Source organism: Alexandromys fortis, unplaced genomic scaffold, assembly GCF_014885135.2.
Source record: "Alexandromys fortis isolate MF-2015 unplaced genomic scaffold, M_Fortis_MF-2015_v1.1 scaffold_29, whole genome shotgun sequence".
NCBI lineage: Eukaryota > Metazoa > Chordata > Mammalia > Rodentia > Cricetidae > Alexandromys > Alexandromys fortis.
Genome location: NW_026067891.1, coordinates 2,175,255 through 2,199,648, shown reverse-complemented (window position 1 = coordinate 2,199,648; position 24,394 = coordinate 2,175,255). Strand labels below are relative to the sequence as shown.

The following is a 24,394-nucleotide window of genomic DNA, read 5'->3' as shown; positions in this document are numbered from 1 at the left end:
GCTACTTCAATTTCTGAGAAAAGAGATATTTGAAAGAGTAGCTTTTAGAAGCTACAAAGCCAAATGAAAACTCACATGGCTTCCATAAAAAAATTAACAAAGCCCCAAAGCCTTCAAAAACAGCAAGAGCTATAGATAAAATAGCTAAAATAAAGTACCTCCAAAAATCTTCGAATGTGAGGTCTCAATTTTTATTTATGTACATGAAATTAAGTGGTTAAGAGGGATGTAAGGTTAAATTCCAGGATTAATTTTGAAAACTAATCAGACACCTTTTCCCATATTAAGGAAAGAAGGTTGCAGGTACATAATATTTACAACCATAAAACTTGAAAAATCAAACAGAAAAAAATGGTGTAAACTAGTATGGAAAATAATGACGTTTGAAACTTAATGTAAATGTATTTTTTATTTTCACTTATATTTTGTGCATGTGAATTTTGACATGTGACATATGGAAAAATAAACAAACTGCAGCTTTGACAAACATGCCAGCACAATCAGAATCCAAGTAGTAATTAAATGCTAAATGCTGCCTCTCTATCCTATGGAAAGATTTACTAATGCCCCTTCCCCACAGACTCCAAGTTATATTTGGAATAACATTGTGATGAAATACTCGCAACACAGACTTTCCTGGGGAAAATATGTCACACAGAGTTCTAATCTCATGAACAGAAAATATAGTTTGTCATTTGATGTTTTGCAAACACAAAGGGGAAAATTCACAAAGGCACACATGTTTTGGAAAAGTTCTAGTTAAGTCAGCTGAAGTACACTATGTTAAGAATTTCCTCAAAGTGACTAAAGTATCAACTGTTATGATGTATTAGATACATGTTTGTATTGCTAGACTGTTATGACTTTTTAAAGAAACATTTTCATATTGCTAAGTTAGAGCCTCTCAGTCTCCATTAGAGTTAAAATAAATACTATTTGTAGGCCCTACCTTTATTTTTATTGCTCATTTTGGGCTTAGTCTTCAATGATTTAATGTTCAGAACTAAAAATAATCAAGAATAGTAAACATATGCTTGAAACATTGTGGCCATAAATGTCTCTAACTTCTAGATCTGTGTTATTAGTTCTATTGATAAGTGCTTCATTTATAAAACAACTCTACAGGACTGCTTATAAATGGTTTTCTTATCAGCCTTATACTCACAGTCAAAGTCCCTCTAGTAAAATGTTCCATTAGTCTGGGGGCTAGAATTGCAAAGAAGGTACAGAAAATTTGTTCTCTCTCTCTCTCTGAATGTATTTCATTATAAAGGTGAGTTTCTATTTGTTTCTTAAAAAGCATCTTTTTCCCCCTTATTTCAAAGTATCCATATCAGGAATTCCTATTATGTGACCCCTTTTAACATGTGCAAATATTATTGTATTGTGTGTAGCAGTGCACACACACATGCATACACACACACTAACATGTAACAAAGAAAAGATATAATTCAAAGACCTAAAACTTATAGTTGTTAATCTTTGAACAAAAGGGGGTAAATACTAAAAGCTGATAGGATGCCTATATCTGAAATGATCAAGGCCTATCAAGGTCCAACAAAAGTGCAAATAACAATTTTAAGTGACTTTATAATCAACCTCTAATAAATTCACTATCAAAATTAATTTATAAATATAGGTTATAATTAGAATTTCCTATGTCACATCACACATATAGATTATAATTAACATTTCCTATGTCACATTAGTAATTTGATACAGTAGCATTGAAAGAATATGAAGAATATAAGAAATATATTTTTCTTAGGTAAATTATAGTCTCCTTTTTTACAGATTTCGGTCCACATCCAAGCAAACAATCTCCCTTCTTCACTCTAAAACTTATAATTAAGAGTCAAAAAGTCTTTGACAGTTTTTAAAAGATAGGTCTCAACGCCCCTTCTCTGGAATAAGAAAACACTTGATGCTTCTAAATCAACAACAGACATCATCAGAGGGAAAGAACCACATAAATGAGTTCCAAAACCTAACATTCTGTTGTTGTTCTGGAACCTTTCTTGTGACCAAAGTTTATCTTTTAAACAATTCTAATGGTTAAAATAGTAGAAAATGGAGAATTGAAAATAAAGATTAAAGGAAAAATGAAGAACAAAAGTACAAACTTCTCTTTTTAGTGGAGGTGGTAGTAATTGTTGGTTTCCCTAGATAAAATTAAGCTTCAACATAGGGATGAATAAAATTAATTAATCTTCCAGTCAGCACCTAATTTAGTGCTTAACTAGGTCACACCAGAAGAAACTCAGAGGTAAATCTGGCTCATATTTAGCATTTTTGCTTAACCAAGAAATTAAGTTTCAAGCTTATGTTTCAGAGCCATAAAACACATATGCTTATTACATAAAATTTATTAGTAAAAGACATTCGTTATGCATTGACTTTTTTGCTCCACACCCAAAATTTATATGCTCAAGTCTTACCTTTAAGGACTTCAGAATATGATGGCTTTTAGGGATAGTCTTTTGAAAGGTAAAATTAAATGAGGACCTTTGGTGGGTCCTAATCACACATGACCTCTGTCTTAAGAAGTTAGGTTGGAGATGTGTAAAGAGGGCAGACTACGTAAGGAGAAGGCATCTTTACACCAACAAGAAATCACTCCTGGGCATGCTTTCATCTTAGACTTCTAGCCCCACAAGGTGACTCCTAGCCCCACAAGGTGACTCCTAGCTCCACAAGGTGACTCCTAGCTCCCACAAAGTGACTAGCCTTCACAACTGTGAGGAAAAATTGATATTTAAGTCACAGTCGGTGTGCTTGTTACTGATCCCTGAACAAATTAATACACTAAATGATTTAAGCCCAAGACTTTTCCCCAGGAAAAAAAGAAAAAGAAAACTTCTATAACTAACATTTTACACCAAGGTATCAAGCTTTTATTATCCATTTTTTAAAACAGCAAAAAGTTGAGGAAATTACATTTAGAAGTGGAAGTTTGGGTTACTTATCTCATTAACAAAGAAAAGCGTGTTCACCCCAGACAACTTTTACAGATTCATCTTAGTAATGCCTTGTTGTTGTCGCTCCTTTTTTTGTAAATCCTTAGTGTGCATATTCTTAAGCAAAAAGAAATATAAATGGCTTTAGTTAGACTCACTGTGTGCTTGGTTTGATAAGTGATTTAGCTGTATTTAATACTCAACCCTGCAAGAAGGGAGGTTTCTGTAATTCTTGAGCTTGTCTTCATTAAGCACATTTACTACCGTATATTAGCCTTCCAAGATAAATACACCCGAAATCTGACATAACCTAAGAGCAAAGCTACTAAGAATCAGAGCAATAAGATCCATTTATTATAAAAGTGGTCCATTTGCAAGGATGTTTTATAAAAATGACTAAAGAAATAGGCAATACCCATGCCTAAGTCAAGGAGCTGAAGGTTTCACTGTCCTCCTTTCCTAAACAACTCTGATTTCATGACGTTTTAGTAATCTTTTAAAATTATTTTCCTTTACATTTTAATTATGTGTATCAGTCTGTGCACATGAGTGCAGGTGCCTGAGGATTCCAGAGGTGTCAGATCTCCCTGGAGAGTAAGTAACAAGTGGCTCGGAGCCTTGGGTCATCTGCAAGAGCAGTATGTGCTCTTAACCACTGAACCAGCTCTCCTGCCCCCACTTAAACAATCTTCTAGTATATTTGACTTTAACACTAGAGAATGACTGAGTCAGTTCTGGCATCTGCTCTGCCCACAAGTTTCATTCTTCAGTACAAATGAAAACATCGGCATCTGGTCCTACTGGTCTCCTACTAAAAACTAACACTAGGTCACATCTGACAAAACCTAGTCTGGACCCTGTAAAGCTGGATGTTAAACCTGAGACCAAGGCAATCACGACTTTACACTCTTGGGTCTGCCTTAAGGAGCCAGAGTTTCTCCGTTTCTATTATCTTTTTAGTTTTCTTCATCATCACATCTTTCAGTTTGAGGTGATATTAACCCAGTCAGTATATTTTTATAATAAATATAACTTCTATATAAGCAGCAGTGGAAATGAAGCATCTGGCCTCCTTCTATAGTTTATGGACCATTAAAATTTCAAAACATAAATACTTGGGGAGAAAGGTCATCTTTATTATTTTTCCTTTGCCAAGAAATCGTCACTGAACAAAAATTCATAAAAATAAATATTAACAGAGATAAAAGGAAAGGCAAAACAAAAAATCTTAAAATTTAAATATGTTCATCTTTAAGAGAAAGTTACCAGAGAGTTTTTCTAAGATGAGTCTCACGGGCAAGTGATCCAACTGAACAACTTCATGAGGAAATTAATATAAAGTCAACCACTTTGCCGTATCTCAAATCTTGGTTCACTGTAATTTCCAGTACCTGGACCTGAGCCTGGATCTAGTTTACAGGAAAAAGTAAACCTTGCTCCATGGAAGGGATGTCCTCCCCAACCTTATGCCATCACCATTAGGTGGTAGGTGTTAGCTTGATACCTTTGTGCTACTATATAATATTATGAGCATATTTTCAATTCCTCCATTACTATATGCCATAGGCAAGATGGTTTTGTTCGTTTGTTTCTGTTTGTTTAAGAAATGATGAGAATGCAGCAAGAATAATTCTTGGAGGATAGAAGATCTTAAGAGATTTGAAATGAACAGAAATATGGAAAAAATATCAGGAACTGGAGAGATGGCTCAGTGATTAAGGGCTATTCCTGCTCTTCCAGAGGATCCAAGTTCTGTTCCCAGTACCTACATAGCAGCTCATGGCCTGTATGTAACTTCAACTCCAGGGAATCCAATGCCCTTTTCTGGCCTCCACAGGAACTGGCACACATGTGACTTATGCATACAGACACATACACATAAGAAAAGAATAAATCATACTCACACGCATACACACTAGCAAATAAAAAGAAAAACAAGGCTTCTGTATTTCACCTATTTTTTTTAAATTGTGAAACCAAAAAACAGATATGCACTTTAAAGTTCTTATTTCTGTGAGTAGATGCCTTTGCCTTCCCTGTGATCTGTAACTTACTTCTGTCATGTAGACATAAATGGAGTATTTGTGGGCACCTGAGTAGTGAGTGTTTGGGCCAGGTAAGGAGCCTCTATGAAAGGAACTGTAAAGGCCAATCCATCTTCATTCTTCATGCTCTTCTTGATGATAAATAACGAATGACCTTCTCTTTGGAATGTAAAGCACTGCCTCTTCCTGGTGCTAAGTCCCTGGTTCTCCTCTCTTCTCCTGGCCTCTGATCTAAGAAGCTAACTAGCACTTGATGAAGCTGATCTGTGTCATTATGGGATCCACATTTACTCCATTATTTCGGAATGGAGAATCAAGTGGCTCTCAGTATTTTTTAGAGAAAATATCTGTCACAATTTTGAGGGACAAAAATTACTGCTAAAATAGGTGACTAATAGCAATCTACAATTATCATTGTGGAACAAATAAGTGTCACTTCTGTACTTGTTGAAGCACAAATATTATGTTTTCTCACCTAATACTAACTTCAATTTGTGCACTTCACTAGGGTAAATCAATTATCACTTACCATTAATAAGCAGAGAACTATCGGATCCTGGATATGAATAGTTTAGACGACCTGAAGGTAAAAGAAGGCCGTTACTGATTTTTTTCATAGATGGTTTAAGCTTATTCAATAACAGAGCTGAGTTGATGGCTTCTAATATGCAAAGTATTTACAAATCTTCATTTTGGGACACAGGTTTGTTGTTCTCGGGATGTAGTAAGCACTGATGCACCAAAGTCTGAAGGTGATAATGTCCCCCCTCATATTTAACTACTCATAACATATTAACTATATAACTATTAAGTCATTCTCATTTCCAAGTCACCACCCAATGTACTTTTCATTATACTGTTGTGTTCTGACAACCTATAATAACAATCTTCAAATCTTTGTCCCATAAATATGAAATATTTTCATCTGTGATGGTTGTTCCTTTTTTAAAGGATGCAATTAATCACAGTATTTTCTTATGTGACTTTTTTCTATGAAAAAAAAGCCAGACTTCCGCAGGTAAAGGCATGCTGGCAGGTTTGAATTTGGGTTTTGGGTGGTACACAATGAAAGTAGAGAAGAGAGTTTGTCTGGCTTTTACATTTTAGAAAGAGCTCAAAGCCCTGACACAGACCACAAGCACACTAAGCACTCAATAAGTGCACGGTCATTTGACTTCCAAGTTTGAAATGGTTCATAAATTTTGAAGCTAAAACCACTATTTAAGAGCTACTCCCGAAAAAGAACTTGTGAAAGCACTGAAATTGTTGGATGAACTGTCTTACAAATTCGCAAGGGAAGGCAATGGGATTTCTCTGCCTTTAAGAAATTGTATTTCTGTTTTTTTTTGAAGAGCCTCTACATGAAAAGTGAGCTAACTAGATCACAAATCCTTATTGAATACATATTGTGTACACTCTAAGTTATAAAAAAAATATCACGGAGGCACCATTTTTAAGCCTTCAAATCCTATATGTTCATCTTTACCAAACTTCAGAAAAATGGTGGAGAGCCCTCATCAAGTCTGCTGCTCATCTAAAGAACGGGCAGAAAAGCTGGATTGCCAATTCTCTGAATAGTCAGGAGTAGCAGAATACTATCTATCTGACTCTGAAGCACGGAGATTCCTTTAGAAGTCAGCACTGAATTATTCTGGCCATACAGAGCTGTGAGTCTCATGGGCAATGGAGGAGTAAAGAGGAAGCAGAGTGTCTGCCAAGCCTTCTGGCTGGAGCAGGCCTTCTCTGAATGCCAGCAAGACTGCCCAGTTCACAGAGACTAAGAGCCAGAGCTAATGCGCTCCTATTAAGCCTACATGGAGCACTAACAGACAGCTCTTTGGGAGGGAACTTCAATGTTATAACCTTGTGACTTTGAAAGGAACTTCTTTACAAACACCTCATGTCATGAGAAGAGAGGGCTATCCTTTACTGCCAGAACCTGTAATGAATCCATGCCCCAAACCTGGGGTCCCACAAGGGAAAACCACAACTGACTAAACTTTGCCACTGATTTAAAATCAAATAAAGGGGCTTTCTGAGGTTAAATTAATTGACCTCTTAAGATTTCAGCTTACTGCTATTTATGGAATGAATGGAAGAATGGAGAGAAGGGGAAAAATGAAAACTGATCTTGATATTTCAGTTTCTGCCTAAATACTGGCTTATACTGATATACAGGTCAAGTAGGCAACTCTGGTAAATGCCATTGGAACTGCTTTAAACTACAGCTTGGATTCAATNTTTAAAGAATAGACTTGAGATGCTGGAAACAGGAACATGGCATGAACTGTTTAAAACCTGCAGGGAGTGATCCTCACCTGATTTTACTAATGAAATGTATGTCTAGATTTTGTTGCTATGCAACCCTCTAAGCAAATGAGTTAACAGGAGCTATCAAAACCATTTTCTTTCATCATCATTTTTAAAGATGAATTAAGAAGTCAATACATAAATATAACACTTATATTGGTTAAAATTAAGTTCTGAGAAGCGCTGATTCTAGTAACATTAAAGGTTGAGAAGAGCTGTCTCTGTAGTTCTGTGGATTTGCCTCAATTTCTTTGGTGTTAGCACTGTAGTTGAAGCTGGGGCTGTACCACATGAGCCAGTGTCTCTTATCTTGGGCTAAGAAAGGCTACAAACAACAAAAGAAATCCAAGTGACAGATGGCCACACTGGCTGGTCCAGTTGAACAAAGTTCAGACTCACTAGAAACACAGCTTTTGGGTACTTTCTGAGGACAGAGAAATATTCCAACTTCACAGACACAAAAATTTGGCTCTGCTCAGGTGTGTGCCCCACTTTAAGGTGAGCGACCTTTCACAGATGGTCTGCTCCTTAGTTTTCTGAATATAGCAGCTCTACCCTGCACCCAAGACACAACACGACCCTGGAAGCCAGTGGCAGTGTTCCTAGCTGGAACACTTGAGAGTGACCCTCACCCTCACAGCTTTAGCTTGGCCTCGTGAAAGGTTTACGGTCAGGCAAGCACTAGCTTTAATCATGAGGTCAATACAATACCTGTGTGATATCCTCCAAAACAATCAAGAATTCTTTCTCTCAGTTTTAAAATATCAGCAGTGACATTAAGAGATTTTTTTCTTTTTAAATTTCACAATGTTTTCCCCCAAATTTGTAAATTCTTTCTATAACTAATGAATCTAAAAAGTCATTCATAATTACAGGTAATAATCACTCTCAATTTCTGGAAATCCTCCCAAAACACGCTTCATATTATGTAGAAACTGAATCTGCTATAAGCTATCCCCACTGCCCTTCTGTGGCTTCTGTCTTCTTTGTTCTGTGACTGTCAATATTGGTCATTAACTTCCCTTACCTATTCCATGGTTAAGGTCCTGACTATTCCTTCCATAGATCCACAGTGGGTCTCACTGCCTGTTCCCAGGGAAGGACTGGTTATTGTGTCTCACAAGTACTATTACTTTCAATCTTAGTGTTCAGATAAATGTATAACATGAATCCACAATCACCTACTGATACAGAATCGCAGAGTATTATCCTAAGATTTCTCTGTACTCCACCTATTCATTCTGTCCTTTTATCCAAATTTTGGGTCTTTATGCTAATTTTATAGCTTTTACTTTTCTAGAATATCATATGGCTGAGATCACAGAACCAAGCCTTATCAGATTGGCTTTTTCCAATTACTGGGGACTTATGGTTCTTTTATGTCTTTCCTGGAGCTTGAGAGCTTTTAGTATCACATCATATTATTATATGTTTTTATGGGACTACTAAAGGATATTTTGTTTATTTTTAAGTATAGCAATTATTAGTTAACCTGTTAGAAACATCTATTCTTGGTTCTCACTAAGAATACAAGCTTTCTGAGATTTATCAAATATTTTCAGGGTCATGTTTTTTTTCAAGACACTTTTCCCAAAATGGAAATAATCTTTTTAAATTAGCTCACCAAATCTTACTTCTGGCCACACAGCGACAGTCAGTCTTATGTAATCATTTCAGCTACTGGATACTTCTCTTATCTTTTTTTTAATATATAATAAATGTTCACTGGGACTAAAACTTTTATTTAAAACTTAGATGTCATAAGTTCATTCTACTGAACTTAAAACAACAGTAAGTCACAAATAAAGAATAAAAATAATTGACCTATGTGAATATAAATGTAGTGCAGTGCCTATGATTTTGTTGGGCTGATTTTTTGATAACTCAGCTATCTATGAACATGTGTTGGTATAATTAAGTTCTGAAGGAAAAAGGATGACTAAAATTCAATCCTTTTGCTTTTGCTATTGACTATGATATAAATACAAAAAAACAGTACCTGATCAGCAATCCTAAGGGACATCATCGCCAGAAATGCGATGTGTCTCCGGAGGCAGCTATGGCATTTGGAGCCAGAGTCTAGCACATATCATACGAAAGGCAGAGGCTATATTTGTAGACACGATTCAATCTAGCCAAATATAGGCAACTGATACAGTGTGACTCTGGGAAATACACTACCAAATTCTACAGTTAAAAAAGGTCTGGGCACCGGCTCAACAGGTCCATCCTGGGCATCTATGAGTTGGAAAGAACCACTACTTAGCAAATGATGAACTTAAGAGTTAATAAGAGGACACTGTTCTAAAGAACAGTGTGTATCATGCTCTTTTAGGACTAAGCAAGCTTGTCAAGGAGATAAAAGGCAATGTTCTGGTGTATTAGTAATAAATGCACAGGTTACTTTCATAATTAGAACTTATTTTCCAATGAGAAACCCAGGTATTATTGCCACATATGATTCAGCAGAAAATGCTTAACGTTAGATATCATGCTATGTATGACCTTCTCTTCTTCGGAGTCATCATTTGTGACAAGGTACAAGCTAAGTTACAAAAGAAATAAAGGCTTTGCTGTCTAGAACATAGACAATGTGGTCCTACACAATTCCAAGTAGCATAAAATTCTAAGTTTTTTTTTTAAGCTGGCTCAAGCTAGAATAACATAAGTACTCTAAAAAAACCTTCCATATACACATATGCATACATATTTGTATATGGACACATACCCTGTAGTAGTTGTTTGATTAAGAACATCCCTCTTAACTCTGAGAGTGATTAATTTTATTTAGTTCATGACTAACCGAAGCTATACTGTCACAAGTACTTATTAAAGGTCACATATGGCCTTCACATACTTTTCGTTTTTAACTAATACTGCCAGATTCTTGTAGTAAGAAGGTGCTGTGGACACCTAGAGAACATACAACAAAAGCTAAATACCCATTATAAATTCACCGGTTATGATGCCAGCTGTGTGTTTACATAAATGTAGAACCAATGTCAGTATGACCTAATGCAGTATACTCACTCTGCTCTATGCCTTAGGATAAAAAGACTGCTTAACAATCAAAGTCCATAACCTTACTCGGTTTCCTGATAGATCTTTCGGTCCTGTAACCAACTCTTCATAGCATTTCTATGTAAAATCACAAAGGAAGAACTGGCACTGACGCCAGCTGCAGACTCTTGCTCTTTTCTGAAGACACATTTAAAACCCGCTATATACACACAGAGTTCAGCTAAACAAAAGCCCTCTATGGGATGAATGTGGCTGTCAGGGTGAAAGCCAGAAAAAAATCCTTACATTTGTATTCTTTCCTGTCTGCCCTCTTACTAGATCCACCAGGCATTCAGACCTGCTAACTCATAACCTCTACTTCCAGGGTACCTTCTCTGTGGAATGCACCCTTTCTTCTCTGAGTCCCAATGTCTCACCACTCAAATTCTAACGCCATTCCCTCTACCAAACTCTGTTCAGATAACCCTGTGTGGTCCACAACACCTCTCATACGATGTTACTGTGTGTCTTAGTTTCATTTCATAAAACACTTCAGACAGGAACTTAGGGAAGAAAGGATTTACTTGCTCTTAATTCTAGGTTATAAGCCATTGTTGTGGAGAAATCAAGATAGCAGGAAGTTGAAGAACATCCACAGTTGAGAGCAGGCAGAGAATGAAAGCATGCATGCTTCCCAGTGCTCAGCTAGCTCTCCTAGTCACTCAGTCCAGGGCCTAGACCATTAAAATGGTCTCACCCACATTCAGGATGGGCCTTCCCACTTCTGGTATCTTAAGTAACATAATCCCTCACAGGCCAAACTAGGTAATTTCTCATTGGCTCTTCCTTCACAGGTGATTTTGTTTGTGTCAGACTGACAATTAAAATTATTTGTCACACTCCTTTTTAAGCTAACTTCCTGTATGATAGCAAAACTCTTGGAAAACAGACTTTGAGTCTTGTATTCCAGAGCCTGAGCACAGAAAAATACTCAATAATCAGCTGCTGGATGAATGAAAGAAATAAAGCCAGCAAGTGGTAATGTCTCTCTGCCTTGAAGGATACAGGAAAAAGGGTAAAATCATAGTTTTGCATTGAAATTTGCTTCATATTGCTGAATATTAGGGACACAGACATCCTTATTTCCATTTATAGGCATTATGGGTCCTAAAATAACCTCTGTAGAATGATAAGACCCCTCTGCCCCTATGGTGTAGTGGTTCAGCGATTAACAGCAATTCCTTTCCCCTTTCCAACAACAGCCAAAGGTAAGCAGCCATTTTCCACCTGTGAGAGAAAGGGAGCAGGGCAGTTTCTGCCGGCTAACAAGAACTACACTGGAATTCTGGTGAAGGCAGTAGTGATCTAGGGAATCTTTTGGCTTCAGAGAAAAGGAAATTTGCTAGTATCCTTGGCTAAAAACAGGAAGTAATTCTTTTCTGAGAAAAGAGAGAAGACAAAACTCAAGCGCCTGACTTTTGTTATAACTAGCACAGTAGCAGAAGGATTTTAGGAAAAAGGGAAACTTCAAAACTTACCTTAAGTTTCCAGTGTTAATAAAAACAAGGGGCACCTTCTTTTTGTACCAAAAACTCAAATTTAAACTTTAAATTCTAATAGGACAGTGGAAAACAGATTGTAAAAGTCAAAGGAACACATTTCTACAGAATGAAAGACTACCTGACTGTAATTGAAGGCAGCTGTAAACTTGCAAGGTCTAAAAGCAACTAAGAATTCCAGGCAGAAGGGAATGTCTGTAGAGAGCTACCAAGAAGCTGACCTAATTAAGGAATTCAAAAGATTTCCGACTGCCAGGAAAGCTAACAACAAACCAGCAAGCAGGAAAGCTATTTTTACCCTCGCCAGAAGCCTTTTGCTCTGGCTGCTGCAATGAGAAGACTAGCAACAGGATAACTTGCCTTAAGAGGATGTTATGATACCAGTGATTAATGACAAAAATTTAAGTTAAAAAAAAGGCTTTTTTTTTTTGTCCAAATTAAATCAGCCATAGTTGGTTAAAATGGAGGGGAGGGGGCAATCTAATGGGTAGAAAAGTTAAAAACAGACAAACAAGTGGGTGGGAAGGGAAACTCATAGGCCTGAGTGAGTCACCTGGGGTGTTAACAGGCTGCTTATATAAGCTCCAGAACAGCCTGAGGAATCAGAGTCATGGGTCAGAGGATAGACAGAACACCAGTCTCCACTCTGTAACAGAAAGTCAGACAGAGTGAGGACCACACTCCTTCAATAGAAATTCATCATGAAGCATGCTAAAATACAAATTTTAAATTGAATGCCTAAACTGAAGCTAGGAAATATTAATGTCTACCCCATGGAAGCATGCAAAGCCATAACTGCTTCTATCTTCTTACATTTTTGTTTCTTTCTTGGTGGCCACAAAACAGATGCCTGAGCCACTGAATTCGAGGCAAGAGGCTTCCAGGTTTCCTATGTTGACCATCTCTCCCTTACTGGGAAGCAGAGTAACTTTACAAAAGTTGTTTTACCTATCTGGGCTTTACCTGTTTTTGATTATAAAATAGAGATCACAAAATTCAAAGAAAAAGTTTCTGTGAGGATTTAGGTTGGAGTCAATTCTCCAAAGAGCAGAGAATGAAAAAGAAGTGCCGGTAGTGCCCTTCCGCTTGGATGTGCATGTCAATACTGCTGTCCATGGAGAATCTAGCTTACTTCCAAGAAGAAACATACAGTGAAAGGGTACCTTACAGAATATGAACATGTGCAATCTTTGGGGAGCTAGAATAGAGGCAGGAGCTCAGTGAAGGGTACCTCCGAGCCATATGGCTATGTCACATCATGCCAGAGTGTCCCTATTCTCCTAGTCCTTTCTCAAATGACAAATACAGCTTCAAATATAGAAATGAAGCTCCAAAGCCGGGCGATGGTGGCGCATGCCTTTAATCCCAACACTCGGGAGGCAGAGGCAGGTGGATATCTGTGAGTTCGAGACCAGCCTGGTCTACAGAGCTAGTTCCAGGACAGGCTCCAAAGCCACAGAGAAACCCTGTCTCGAAAAACCAAAATAAAAAAAAAAAATAGAAATGAAGCTCCAAAATACTATTTTCTGGAGATGACAATTTAAAGTAAGTGTGACCTATGCATTTTCATTCTCCTTACTTCTTCCTGTAGTTATTATTTCTTTATAGTACTATGTTCTTTTGCATACCAAGGAACATCCTAACAGCAGAAGCATAAAGCAGAACAATTAAAGAAGTTCTCTAGAACTATATCATATCCTATTTCATAGTGGCTTCGCTACATGATAACAAAGACCCAGAAAATACAAACAAAACAACTAACACCTTAGTAACAGTAAGAACTCAGCAACATCTTTAAATGTAATTTAATTGTATTATATCAGCATTCACATGCTTCTGGAAAGCAGCAATGCATATGCAAGTGTGGTGGTTTGAATGAGAATGTCCACCATAGGCTCAGACATTTCAATGTTTGGTCTCCAGTTGGGAGAGCTGTGTAGGGAGGCTGAGGTTAGAGGAGGTGTGTCAGTCACTGGAAATGGGCTTCAAAGTTTAATAGCCTTGTGCCATTCCCAGTATGCTTCCTGCTTATAGTTTGAGATGTAAGCTCTTAGCTGTTCCTGCTACCATCATGGACTCTAACCCTCTGGAAGCAAAAGCCCAAATTAACCCTTCCTTCCAGCTCAGTGGTTCTCAACATGCCTAATGCAGCAAGCCTTTAATACAGTTCCTCATGTTGTGGTGATCCCCAACCATAAAATTATTTTTGTTGCTACTTCCTAACTGTAATTGCTACTGAGCAGCGCCCCAGAGTATAAGAATATCAGAAATATGTGCTTTTTGATGGTCATGATCCACAGGTTGAGATCTACTGTTCTACAAGTTGCTTTGATCTTGGTGTTTTATCACAACAATAGAAAAGTAACTATACAGAAAGTGACATATTTATCATTGAACTAGTATACTTGGTCATTAATGAATTCACAGACTCCATCAAATAACCCCATGGCTAAAGAGAACCATGGTACATAAGTGCCGAACAGAAACCTTCCATGAGATCACATTTAAACAACCGCTTAAGGGAAAACCTTCATATAACTGATTTAACCCCAACTGGTTTCTGATTATATTCTTCCTGCAAGCTACTCAATACTAAACACTGTCAAATCTTCTAAGTTAGTGTGTACAACTGCTGATGGCAATTTAAATATTGTTAGGTCAAGTTGAAAGCCACCAACTTGTAACCAGAGAGCCAGATCTGAACACAATCTCAAAACATGTTTCCTATTATTTCTTAATATCTGATCATTGGGGTGGGTTCAGTTGGCTTAAACACCTCTATTTACTCAATCATGCCAGATATTTATTATTTGGAATTCTACAGCCAGTAGACACTATAAGACTTGTTTCAAGTTAAACTACTATTAGTCATGACTGTTCTTTAGAACAAAGATTTGCACTGCATTGCTAGTTTCTCAGGCACTAAATAAGGGGTCTTCTAATTGGCTGACCTCTTTTCTGATGGATAGCAACTGGCATATACCCCTCTAAGCTCTCTTCAGAGTCTGACTAATGTTCTTAATGGGCTGCTTACCGAGTATAACTCAGAATAAAACAAAGTCCAGTTTTTAGAATTGGGTATACCACTGTGGACTGAATCCAGAACCAGCCACTTAGAAAAAAAGAAGCTCAAGGGGCAGCGTTGCCATCTCAATGTATTTTACTTTTTCAAAGTAGTAACTAGCTTAAAACTAGTTAAGTTTATTCAAATTGTGCTGCTAAACAGCAATAAATTCATTGGTTTTTGTTGTTGGTTGCTTTCTTTCTAAGTTTTAGTACTGAGTTCGTGGGCACCATGAAATAAAAAAGACACAAATAACTGATAATTAACTGCACATGATATTCAGTTAAATATTCCATGAAGATCAGAAATTTTTTTAAAATTTCATGCATGTGTATGAGTGCATTGTGTGCGTGTGTTAATGTAGTGTGAATGCACAGAGGCAGACAAGGACATCAGGGGTCCTGTTCATTCTCCTGCCTTATTCTTCTAAGACCAGTCTCTTTCTGAACCTGAAGCTAAACTGAAGGCCAACAAAGCCAAGCAATCTCTTTCTCCACACCCTGCAGTATGGGGGTTAACAAGTGGGCATGTGACCACTATTGGCTTTTTACAAGGGTTCAGATTTGAATTCGGGAAGTCATTTCTTCCCACACTAGATTGTTCTTTTCTTGCTGCAGCTAAGTTAACCGCAAAAGGAATCAGGATGTCTTTATGACAGGTATGAACCAGGCAACTGGTTCCCTTTGCCAAAGGCCCCCCAATAACATAGGCCAGGGCTACACAACATGATCAAGGTCTGAGGACCGTTAGAGACAACAAAGCACTTATTAAATAGGTATTTGCATACATGATTATTTTAGAAGCTGTCAGGAAATGAGCTAGCAAGAATACCTCCATATAAAAGTTCCATAGAAACTTTTGAGAAGAAAAAAATAGAAAAATAAGTGATGCTATCAAAAGATGTACAACATACACATTAATGTGAATAGGAGGTGACAGCAGCGTGGAGCTCTGTGATTCTGAGCTTCTTTCTTTTACATAGTGGGAGTCTCTAATATTTATCACTCATAAACTGCTGACAATGCCGGAAAACTTCAAAATGTCACTCAGCTTTCACTTGTAAATGGAGACTATTACTATTTTTGACAGTCATCTGGTAAATCCATGCTTATATGAGCTGCACCTACTACTTAAGGTAATAGTGTAAAACTGTAAAGGAAATTATCTGCCAATATGTTACCTTACTAGTACTTATCTCAAAAGTGTTTACCAAATTTGTGTTTATGCCTTTAGCAATCCTTCCCCCTTCACTGCCCCTCTGTATGTCAAACAAAATTAAGTCACAACAGCCATAGGATATAGGAGCCTTAGTGAAACTGAAAAGAACAATGTTATAAGGTAAATGAATCTTTTTGAAAATGCTCAGGATTGTTAACCTTTTAATAACATAAAAGGTTTAATATGACTCCCCCGCACCCCCAGTCCTCTACCCTCACCTGCCACCCATGTAAAATCAGAGTTGCACCAATGTTTTAAGATGATTGTGACCACTCAATTTTCAAATTAGGATTCTCTGGGCTCAATGTTCAAGAATAAAAATAAGGGGAATGCTCAAGCAATTATGACCTCACATCATGGATGACATAAGATAAATTCTTGCTCTATGACATCTGCTTATGAGATTTTCAGAATAGAAATAAGTGCCAAGTAGTCTATCATAGATGTATGGTACATCTTCTACCACAGATGTATGGGACAGAGGAGAGAAGAACACTGCTTTCATCCCATGTATGCAAGCAGAACATGAGTGGATGAGGGGTGAACAGAATGTGTGCTCTGTGCAACTGTGGTTCAGTTCAGAGGTACAGCGGCGATGACACCAATTCAATTCTACTAGAAAAATCAACGTTCAACATCACATTTTCCTCTCTCCTAGGCAATTATCGATTCTCTCCTCCCCTAGGTTTTTTCTTCTTTTTTTAAAGGCAGAAACAATATTAGCAACCCCTAAATCTGAATGAAAGGTTATACCAGCATGTTCAAAGGCTACCTCTGCTGACACAGGGCTTGAGGTATTCAGTAAATCCTGATCAGAAGTAACCCTGAAAACAGTGCAGCAGGCCCTTCCCCAGCAGTGATCCAAAGAAACCCACCCACCTCCTCTTCCTCATGGTGATGCTGCCCCCACACACAGCTGAGGCCCTGTCCTTAGGCACCACCAGTCGAAGAGAAGGCTATTCAGGATGTTCCACGTCCCCAGCAAGGAAAGGGAGAGTGCAGGAGAGGAAACACCCTTCATTTCAAAACAGCCACACACACAGTTAATTGTAGTCTAGTTGAAATTATACTCCTTACTATGTCTCTCACTCCATTACTCAAGAGACTTTTAGAAGTAAGGCAATTTTCTACTTTGGAACCTCAACCACTCCCCTGCTCAGCTGCTTTAAGTTATTTGGTATCGTCCAAAGAGGACAAGAAGAAAGCAGTGTTCTCAGGAAGGTTGAGTCCCATAAGCAGGGAAGCTGCTTGGCTGAGTCTGAATTCTAAAAACATGTAATATTTACGATTCCCCCAATTTCCCAGAAGACACTAGATAACATAAATAGTAATTTAATTGGGAGGAGAAATTTGTTTATGAATCCAAGATAAATTAGTTGTGTTTTGTACTGTTTTTTTGGTTCTTCAAGCAGTTTGTATCTTGTCTATTATATGCTCCTTAAAGAAAGTATCTAACCCTTTAAATAGTGGGTAGAAGTTAGGGTGCTATCTTCACTCTGTCTTCATATAGACAGAGACCAACATATTTAAATAGAAAAGGGGCAAATACTATGCCCCCCAAGCCCCCCCCCCATTTCTAACTGGAAATTAAGAACTATAATGTTAAAGCCACACCCTGTTTTATGGGAACTCCTTGAATATTTGAATTTTTTGTTTATGGCCAAACTATTTCAGGTTTATAACACATCACACAAATAAATGACCAATTGTAGTCCTCGTTCAACTGCTCTCAGGTAGTCTACAGTTCTCTAAGGCTGCAGAGTCAGTACCTATATGAAATTAAGTCTGAGGCTTCGACATACCAGTATATACCATCTGTTCTCTAAAATAGAGAACTAAGTGATTACAATTTGAATAATAAGAATATTGAGGCAACTGTATATAAGTTTTCCAGTTATTATTTAACCTTTTCCCAAAGGTAGCACTAAATTTATTTTCTCCCAATAACAAAGATAAAGAATTTACATAATTATACTAACCATCACTCTTTCATAAAGACATAAAAAAATCTTATGAAATTAATGAAGCAAGTTTTGTGCACTAAATTTCAACTGAATTTCATGATTGTCTTCTAAGGAGATCATTATAAATTCTTTTCCTCAGCAACAAAGAGGCACAGATGGAATCATCCCTTGCCCACACATTTAAGCTTTTTGTTTTTTCAAAAAAAAAGTGCAGTGATGAAACCAGTAGGGGAGAGACCCTGAAATTTTATATATAAAGAAGGAGAAAACATCAAAAATGTTTAAAATAGAAGGTCACAACACCAAAAGCAATCGGGAATTAAAATGTAGAAGACTCCTATATTAAATCCACAGTTCTTAAAATAAATCCTTATGAGATGAATGTATGAAGCAAGTGAGGCAGAAACACATTTAACAGTATACTATGAGCCCATCACATGTATATCTAACAGGCTCCTTAGGCATGAAGGGATATGTAAACAGGCACTACAAACAATTATTATTGCTTACATGTAGATTTAGCATTTCATGCCTGACACACAGGAATCATTGGTGGTAAGTATGTCAAGTCCCATTCCTTCCAAAAATTGAAAGTGAGGTTTACTCTAAATCAATGCAAAGGACTCCATTTTCATTACATTCAGAGGTAAAATATGATACTGACTCATAGTTTAGTTACTATCTCAAGAACACTTGCAGTGTTGCAATGACGTATGGACTGCATTTGCTCCTGCAGTAATCTTGCTGTCACTTTGACTTTCTAGTGAAATGAAGCATACTGGATATTAAATTGATTTTATATATCAGATTTAAAATATTCAACCACTAACATGAAATGGAATTGTTCTACACATTTTAAGTACTAATTTTGTCTTTAGCCAACACATCTGACTCCATTCCATAAACTACTTCCTACTTTATTCTTACTTTCCTTAATTCCTTGCACACACTGGGGTGGGGGGAGTTCCCTGACTGTCAGGTCTTTCCTACTATACACATATGAGAACACATTTCATGACTACTTCATGTGTCCAGAAGGCTGAAAACAGCTGTGCTAAGGTTTGGCTTCAATCTGCTGCTCCGTTTCTAAATAATAATTGCTAATGTCATGTGCAAGAAAAAAAAGTGAACATTAGTATTCCCCAAACAATCACCAGAACGTATAAATAGGTGAGCACGGCTCGGTTCTGATTATCTGATAGCATTACAGTCATGCTCAAGGTGCCACGTGGGGAGATCAAAACTCAAAGACTCAGGCTCTTGGCATATGAGTCTGGGTGTGGAGGAAAGAAAACAAAATTGGTCTCTGGGGACAAGCTTCTGTGGATTGTCACTGGCACTGGTTCTGGAGAAGGCAATACACAGTTTCCAGGATAAAAATAACATAAGGACTTGCCAGCTGACCTCAGCGATGACACAAAGATAAAGAACAGGGAGGTCCCTTTTTCTCCCCCAGACAGCTGAGCCCCTGCCAGGGAGCAAATGACAGCAACTTAAAAATTCTTTTAAAACAGTATTTAAAAAATTATTTTGAATTACAAAAGCTCTGATATTCGTGATCAAATGAAGGTTATGTCCTCCTCTTGAACATCTGTTAAAAGTTCAAAGAAATCAGCTAGAATCAACACATTCATAAGAAAATTCAAAACCTATCTTTGAAGGCCCCTAGATATACCAAGTATTGTTGATAGCAAAAATAAAAAATTTAAGGCCCTGTATAAAGAAAATATTTTCCCAAATGGAAAATGCAAATTCTCCTTTATATTTTTTTCTCATTTAAACTAATATATGCTACAACAATGACTCATGCTGTCATTCCAAAATTAATTTTAGGCTTTATGATTTAAACACAGACACATCTAAGGGGAACCACAGATAAGAGATAAAATAAATGAGGTTATTCATATTCTATGAAATTACTTTATTTCAAAATTAGCCCAAATAAAAAATTTGTCTTTGTATGATTAAATCTTAGCACTAATCTCAAGTTAAATTTTACATTTTCTAAGAGGTATGATGCTCTCACAGAACGAAAGGTGATTTTCTGCTCTCTTGTTTCTGAGGAAGGAGCACTAGGCGGATGACTTACACATGGGTTAGCCAGAGGACTTAGTACCTGATTTAGAAGACAGTAAATTGTTTTCAAGGTGTTAAAAGGTAATGATCACTTTTAAACAACATCTGAAGACAGACTCACTATTCAAATCAAGCACAGCAGAGTGACACTCTTCAGTTCAGAGAAGCGCTCACAGGAGATGAAGTATTGCCCTGGACAGAGCTGCTGTTCTACTGGTGAAGACTACATTGACACAATGTTCAGGGCTTTTTAAGAGCCAAGCAGAATTATAAACTGGCATTTTAGGGCATGCCTTCATCTATAGATTCCTCCTTGCTTTTTTGAAGAAAAAAAAATGTGAAGCTTATTTACTACTGAAACAAAGTGAAGCAGGCCTCTTCACGTCATGAACATGATGAAACACTTAGCAGATTCCAGTAAGAGCCACATCAATTTTTGAGTGTCTTCTAGAGCTGGCAATATGTTGACTTTGACAGACACATGCTGTCATTTAAACCTCACAGATATCAGCACAGCTGTGAGGACAGTTCATTCTGCTATGCTGCCTCTTACAAATCATGATTCCATAAACTCCTTATGCTTCCAGATTAGACCATCTACACATAACTTTTTTCTGTCACTTTTGATTTCCCATACAGAACCAGCTGAAGAGATATAAGTAAATATCAGTGAGAATAAATTTTATATGGAATACGAAATAAAAGTGGAGTTTAAGCAATAATACCTTATCAATCAAAAAGGAAAAATTAACCTTAAATATCTTGGCTAAAACTGATAAATCCTTCAGTTAATTAATTATACCATGTGTGTGAAACTCTTTATATTTAAGTACTAGTCAGAGGCTTGCTTCCTAGAAATAGAACATAACAAACTGTATCTATTGCTGTTCTCCCCACATTTCCCAGCATCTAGTGCGGTGGTTCTCAATCTTCCTAATGTTGCAACCCTTTAATACAGTCCCCCATACTTCATAGCTGTAATTTTGCTACTGTTATGAACTGTAATGTAAATTCTGTGTTTTCTGATGATCTTGGGTAATCCCTGTGAAAGGGTTGAGAACCACTGATCAAGTACAAGAGAGGGTCTCAAAAAAAAAAAAAAACCTGCTGTAAGAATTAGTAAACAATTAAAAAAAATGTCCTTTACAAACTTTTCCTGTAATTAGCTTATGGAATAATTGTAGACTCACAAGTAAGTTACAAAAGGTCATAGAGAGAAACCCTCATGTCCCTTTACTCCATGTCCCCAAACTGGTTATCTCTTATAGGACATAGGTTCTCTTTGAGCGACTGTGAGAAAGTACAATTTTCTGGTGCTCAAAGTGGCCTTAGCCTCTCTTCATTTTAATGACAAGAAAAGGAAATGTGGAAAAAGCTGAATTATAGTCATATTTAAAAATAGAAAACTCTGAAAAAGACGGAAAGATCCTATCTCTTCATATATGAAACTCATGCCCAGAATCCCTTGAGGTATTCAGTAAGGAACTTCAAAATATTCCAAAACAATTTCAAATATCCTTATTTTCAAGAGACCTCATTAGATGGATACACACGATTCCACACATAATTTCACAAAGCTCTACGACACCCAAAGATTCCTCATGGGGGATATGGAAACAGCTCGGAGGGAAAGTGGGGAGGGGTAAATATGATCATATTTCAAGAATAAAGGAAAAAAATAAGCCCTAATAGTTGTGAAGAAAATGAGAGTTTATTCTTAAAGGCCTTACTGTGTCAGTGGTAGGACAAGCTAACCTCTGGGAAGACTGGGCTAGGTTAGTCAGCACTGCAGCAGGCTACCTTGCCACTAGGACTGCTGTGCAAAGCTCTAAGTCCAATACAAGGCGGCCTCATAAATACCAAATAAATAAATAAATGAGCAATTGTATTAAAATTTGGGTAGGTTTACTTAATATACTAAACATTCTAAATTTCTTTAAAACAAAGAAACCTGGTTCCTAGTAAACTGAGGTTCTTATAGGGAAAAAGGGTTCCTTTTGTGTAGTAGTTTTCGCAAGGAATCCTGAAAACACCTATTCTGACAATTCTCTGAAACATTAAAAATAACATGACAAATCCATAGTCCATGTATAGGGTGGGTCCATGCATCTGTATTTAACTTTTAAGGCTCCAAGTGACTGTGAGTCTCATATTATCGAGATGAAGAAAAAAGGAGACCTGGTGAAAGTGGGTGCCTTGTCCAAGACGGTGACACATCTATCTAGTCAGTGACAGACTTGAGACCAGAAGCCAAGCAGGAATAGGATTTTTAAAAAATCACCATATATAGAAAAAATTAACTATAAAACATTTTCATCAAAACTATGAAGCATTTTTTAAATTGTAAAACTAGGCCAAAAACTGCCAACATGCCAACAACATAGTATACAGCTACTGTCACATTTAAGAACCTCAGGGCTCTTTAAAAGGCTTTTGTCTGAGACACGGTGCAGTATATGATCTTTGAGTTAACTGCCCACTTAGCAATGAGAACTTGTTTAGTGCTCTTAGTTGGTACCATGATGGGTTCTGCTGCAGATGCCCATCAAATAATTTGACTTTATAGCAAAAAGGAGTTTATATGTAGAATTGATACGATTTACTAGACACAATGACTTTATAATAGTGACATTGCTCACCAGAATAAGTAGATAATAAATTATTAACTATTTACTAAAATAGAATAGCTCCATTTTTCAACTTACCTTTAATGGAATCATTTTCGGCTCTCATTATGTCAATGAGTGAGCTCTCCAAAGAGTGCATGTCAAATGTCCTGGGGCGATCCTGTAAACACAAAATCACAGACCATTTTTAAAGAAATATTTTAAGGTTTGGAGATAACATAGTAGCAGAGCCCTAGCATGTATAAGGCTCAGTTCCTAATAACCTCCCTCCTCACAGGATTTACCTACACAAGGGGAAAATAAATTGCATTTGTTAGGACACAAGACAAAAAGTGCATTTACTCTAGCACTCCCAAAACATCAAGACCCACAAAAGTACATAAACCTCATTGGAGACTGCTTTTAAGCCACTGGCCAAAACAGCTTTATTCATTAACCAATAGTAATAAAACATTTTCATAACATACAGAGGGGATTCACACATCACTTTTATTTCTGACAAGAATTCAACAAAGACATCACTTAATAAAGTACGTTAATTAATAAAGCACAAACCATTAAAACAGCCTTCACATTAAGAACAGTCATGAATGTAAAAGAAAGCTAATCTCTAAGACTTAAGACAACTAGTAGGGTAAACCTTTCCACACTGTTACAACAACTCTCTATCAGTTTGGCAGAGCCCTGATGGTCAATTCCAGCCAACTGAATCCGTCTCAGATTGAGCCAGTTGAGTCAATGAGCCTCATATTCAGTGAGAGACCTTATCTCAAAAAACACACAGCATTCCAGAGGACTCCACAGGAACCTAACAAGCAGGGTTCTGTAGCCTTCTCTGCAGTTAAATGACTTTTCACTCAGTTTCTGTCAAGTTTTTGTTCTCGGTAATAAACTCAGGCCCTTAAGAATGCTAAGAATCCACATAACTCCTAATTACTTTTTAACCCAGAGTTTCAGCTTGTTTAAAACAGACAACAAACAAACATCTCTTAAACACCTTAGACTGCTCTACCATGCTTTTACTTTTATTTTTACTTGCTGAGATCTCACTTTATTTTAATATCTAACTTCTAGGTTAATGGGAGATATCGTCCACTCAAGATTATTTTCTGATCAACCTGACATTTCTCTGTGCTTTTTTCTGTATCACTTTGCACTATGCTTCCTAAAATAGGGACACTCCTCCTTATCTTGTCCACATCTAGACACTCAGCAGGTTCACTGAACCATGGTTTTCTGACACTCTGCAGATTTAGGAGTCCAGTTGCAATTACATCTGAGTCTAATTCCACGTTAGAGGAGAGAGTATTATAGGTCTGCCTCTGGGATGAGAGATTCAGGGGTGAGAATGGGGTTATGGGTTTGGTAGGGTGTTTTACCATTTGATTCTGCTCTAAAGGACCACTCAGTCCAGAACTGATTATTTCCCCACCTTTTCTCCTGATTTTTCCCTCTTCAGCTTTCTTTTTTCAATTGGGTCCCCAGAGAAGTAGGACATACAGCCAGAATTAGACTTTCTAAGGCAAAGAATGTGTAAAAGGGAAGACTGGTCTATTTTTAAGGCTTCAAGTGCA

General features: G+C 37.2%; 1 protein-coding gene across 2 annotated transcripts in view; it reads right to left on the bottom strand.

The window, feature by feature from the left end:
• Positions 1–24,394, bottom strand: part of Cpeb4 (cytoplasmic polyadenylation element binding protein 4) — a 61,762-nt gene that overhangs the window by 16,530 nt on the left and 20,838 nt on the right. Inside the window, exons 2-3 of one of the 2 annotated variants that reach the window (XM_050163729.1) lie at positions 22,899–22,980; positions 5,532–5,582 (exon numbers count right to left, since the gene is read on the bottom strand). In XM_050163729.1, coding sequence (XP_050019686.1) covers positions 5,532–5,582; positions 22,899–22,980 — 133 coding nt within the window. The remainder of the gene's footprint in view (positions 1–5,531; positions 5,583–22,898; positions 22,981–24,394) is intronic. The other variant, XM_050163810.1, reaches the window with a different exon arrangement.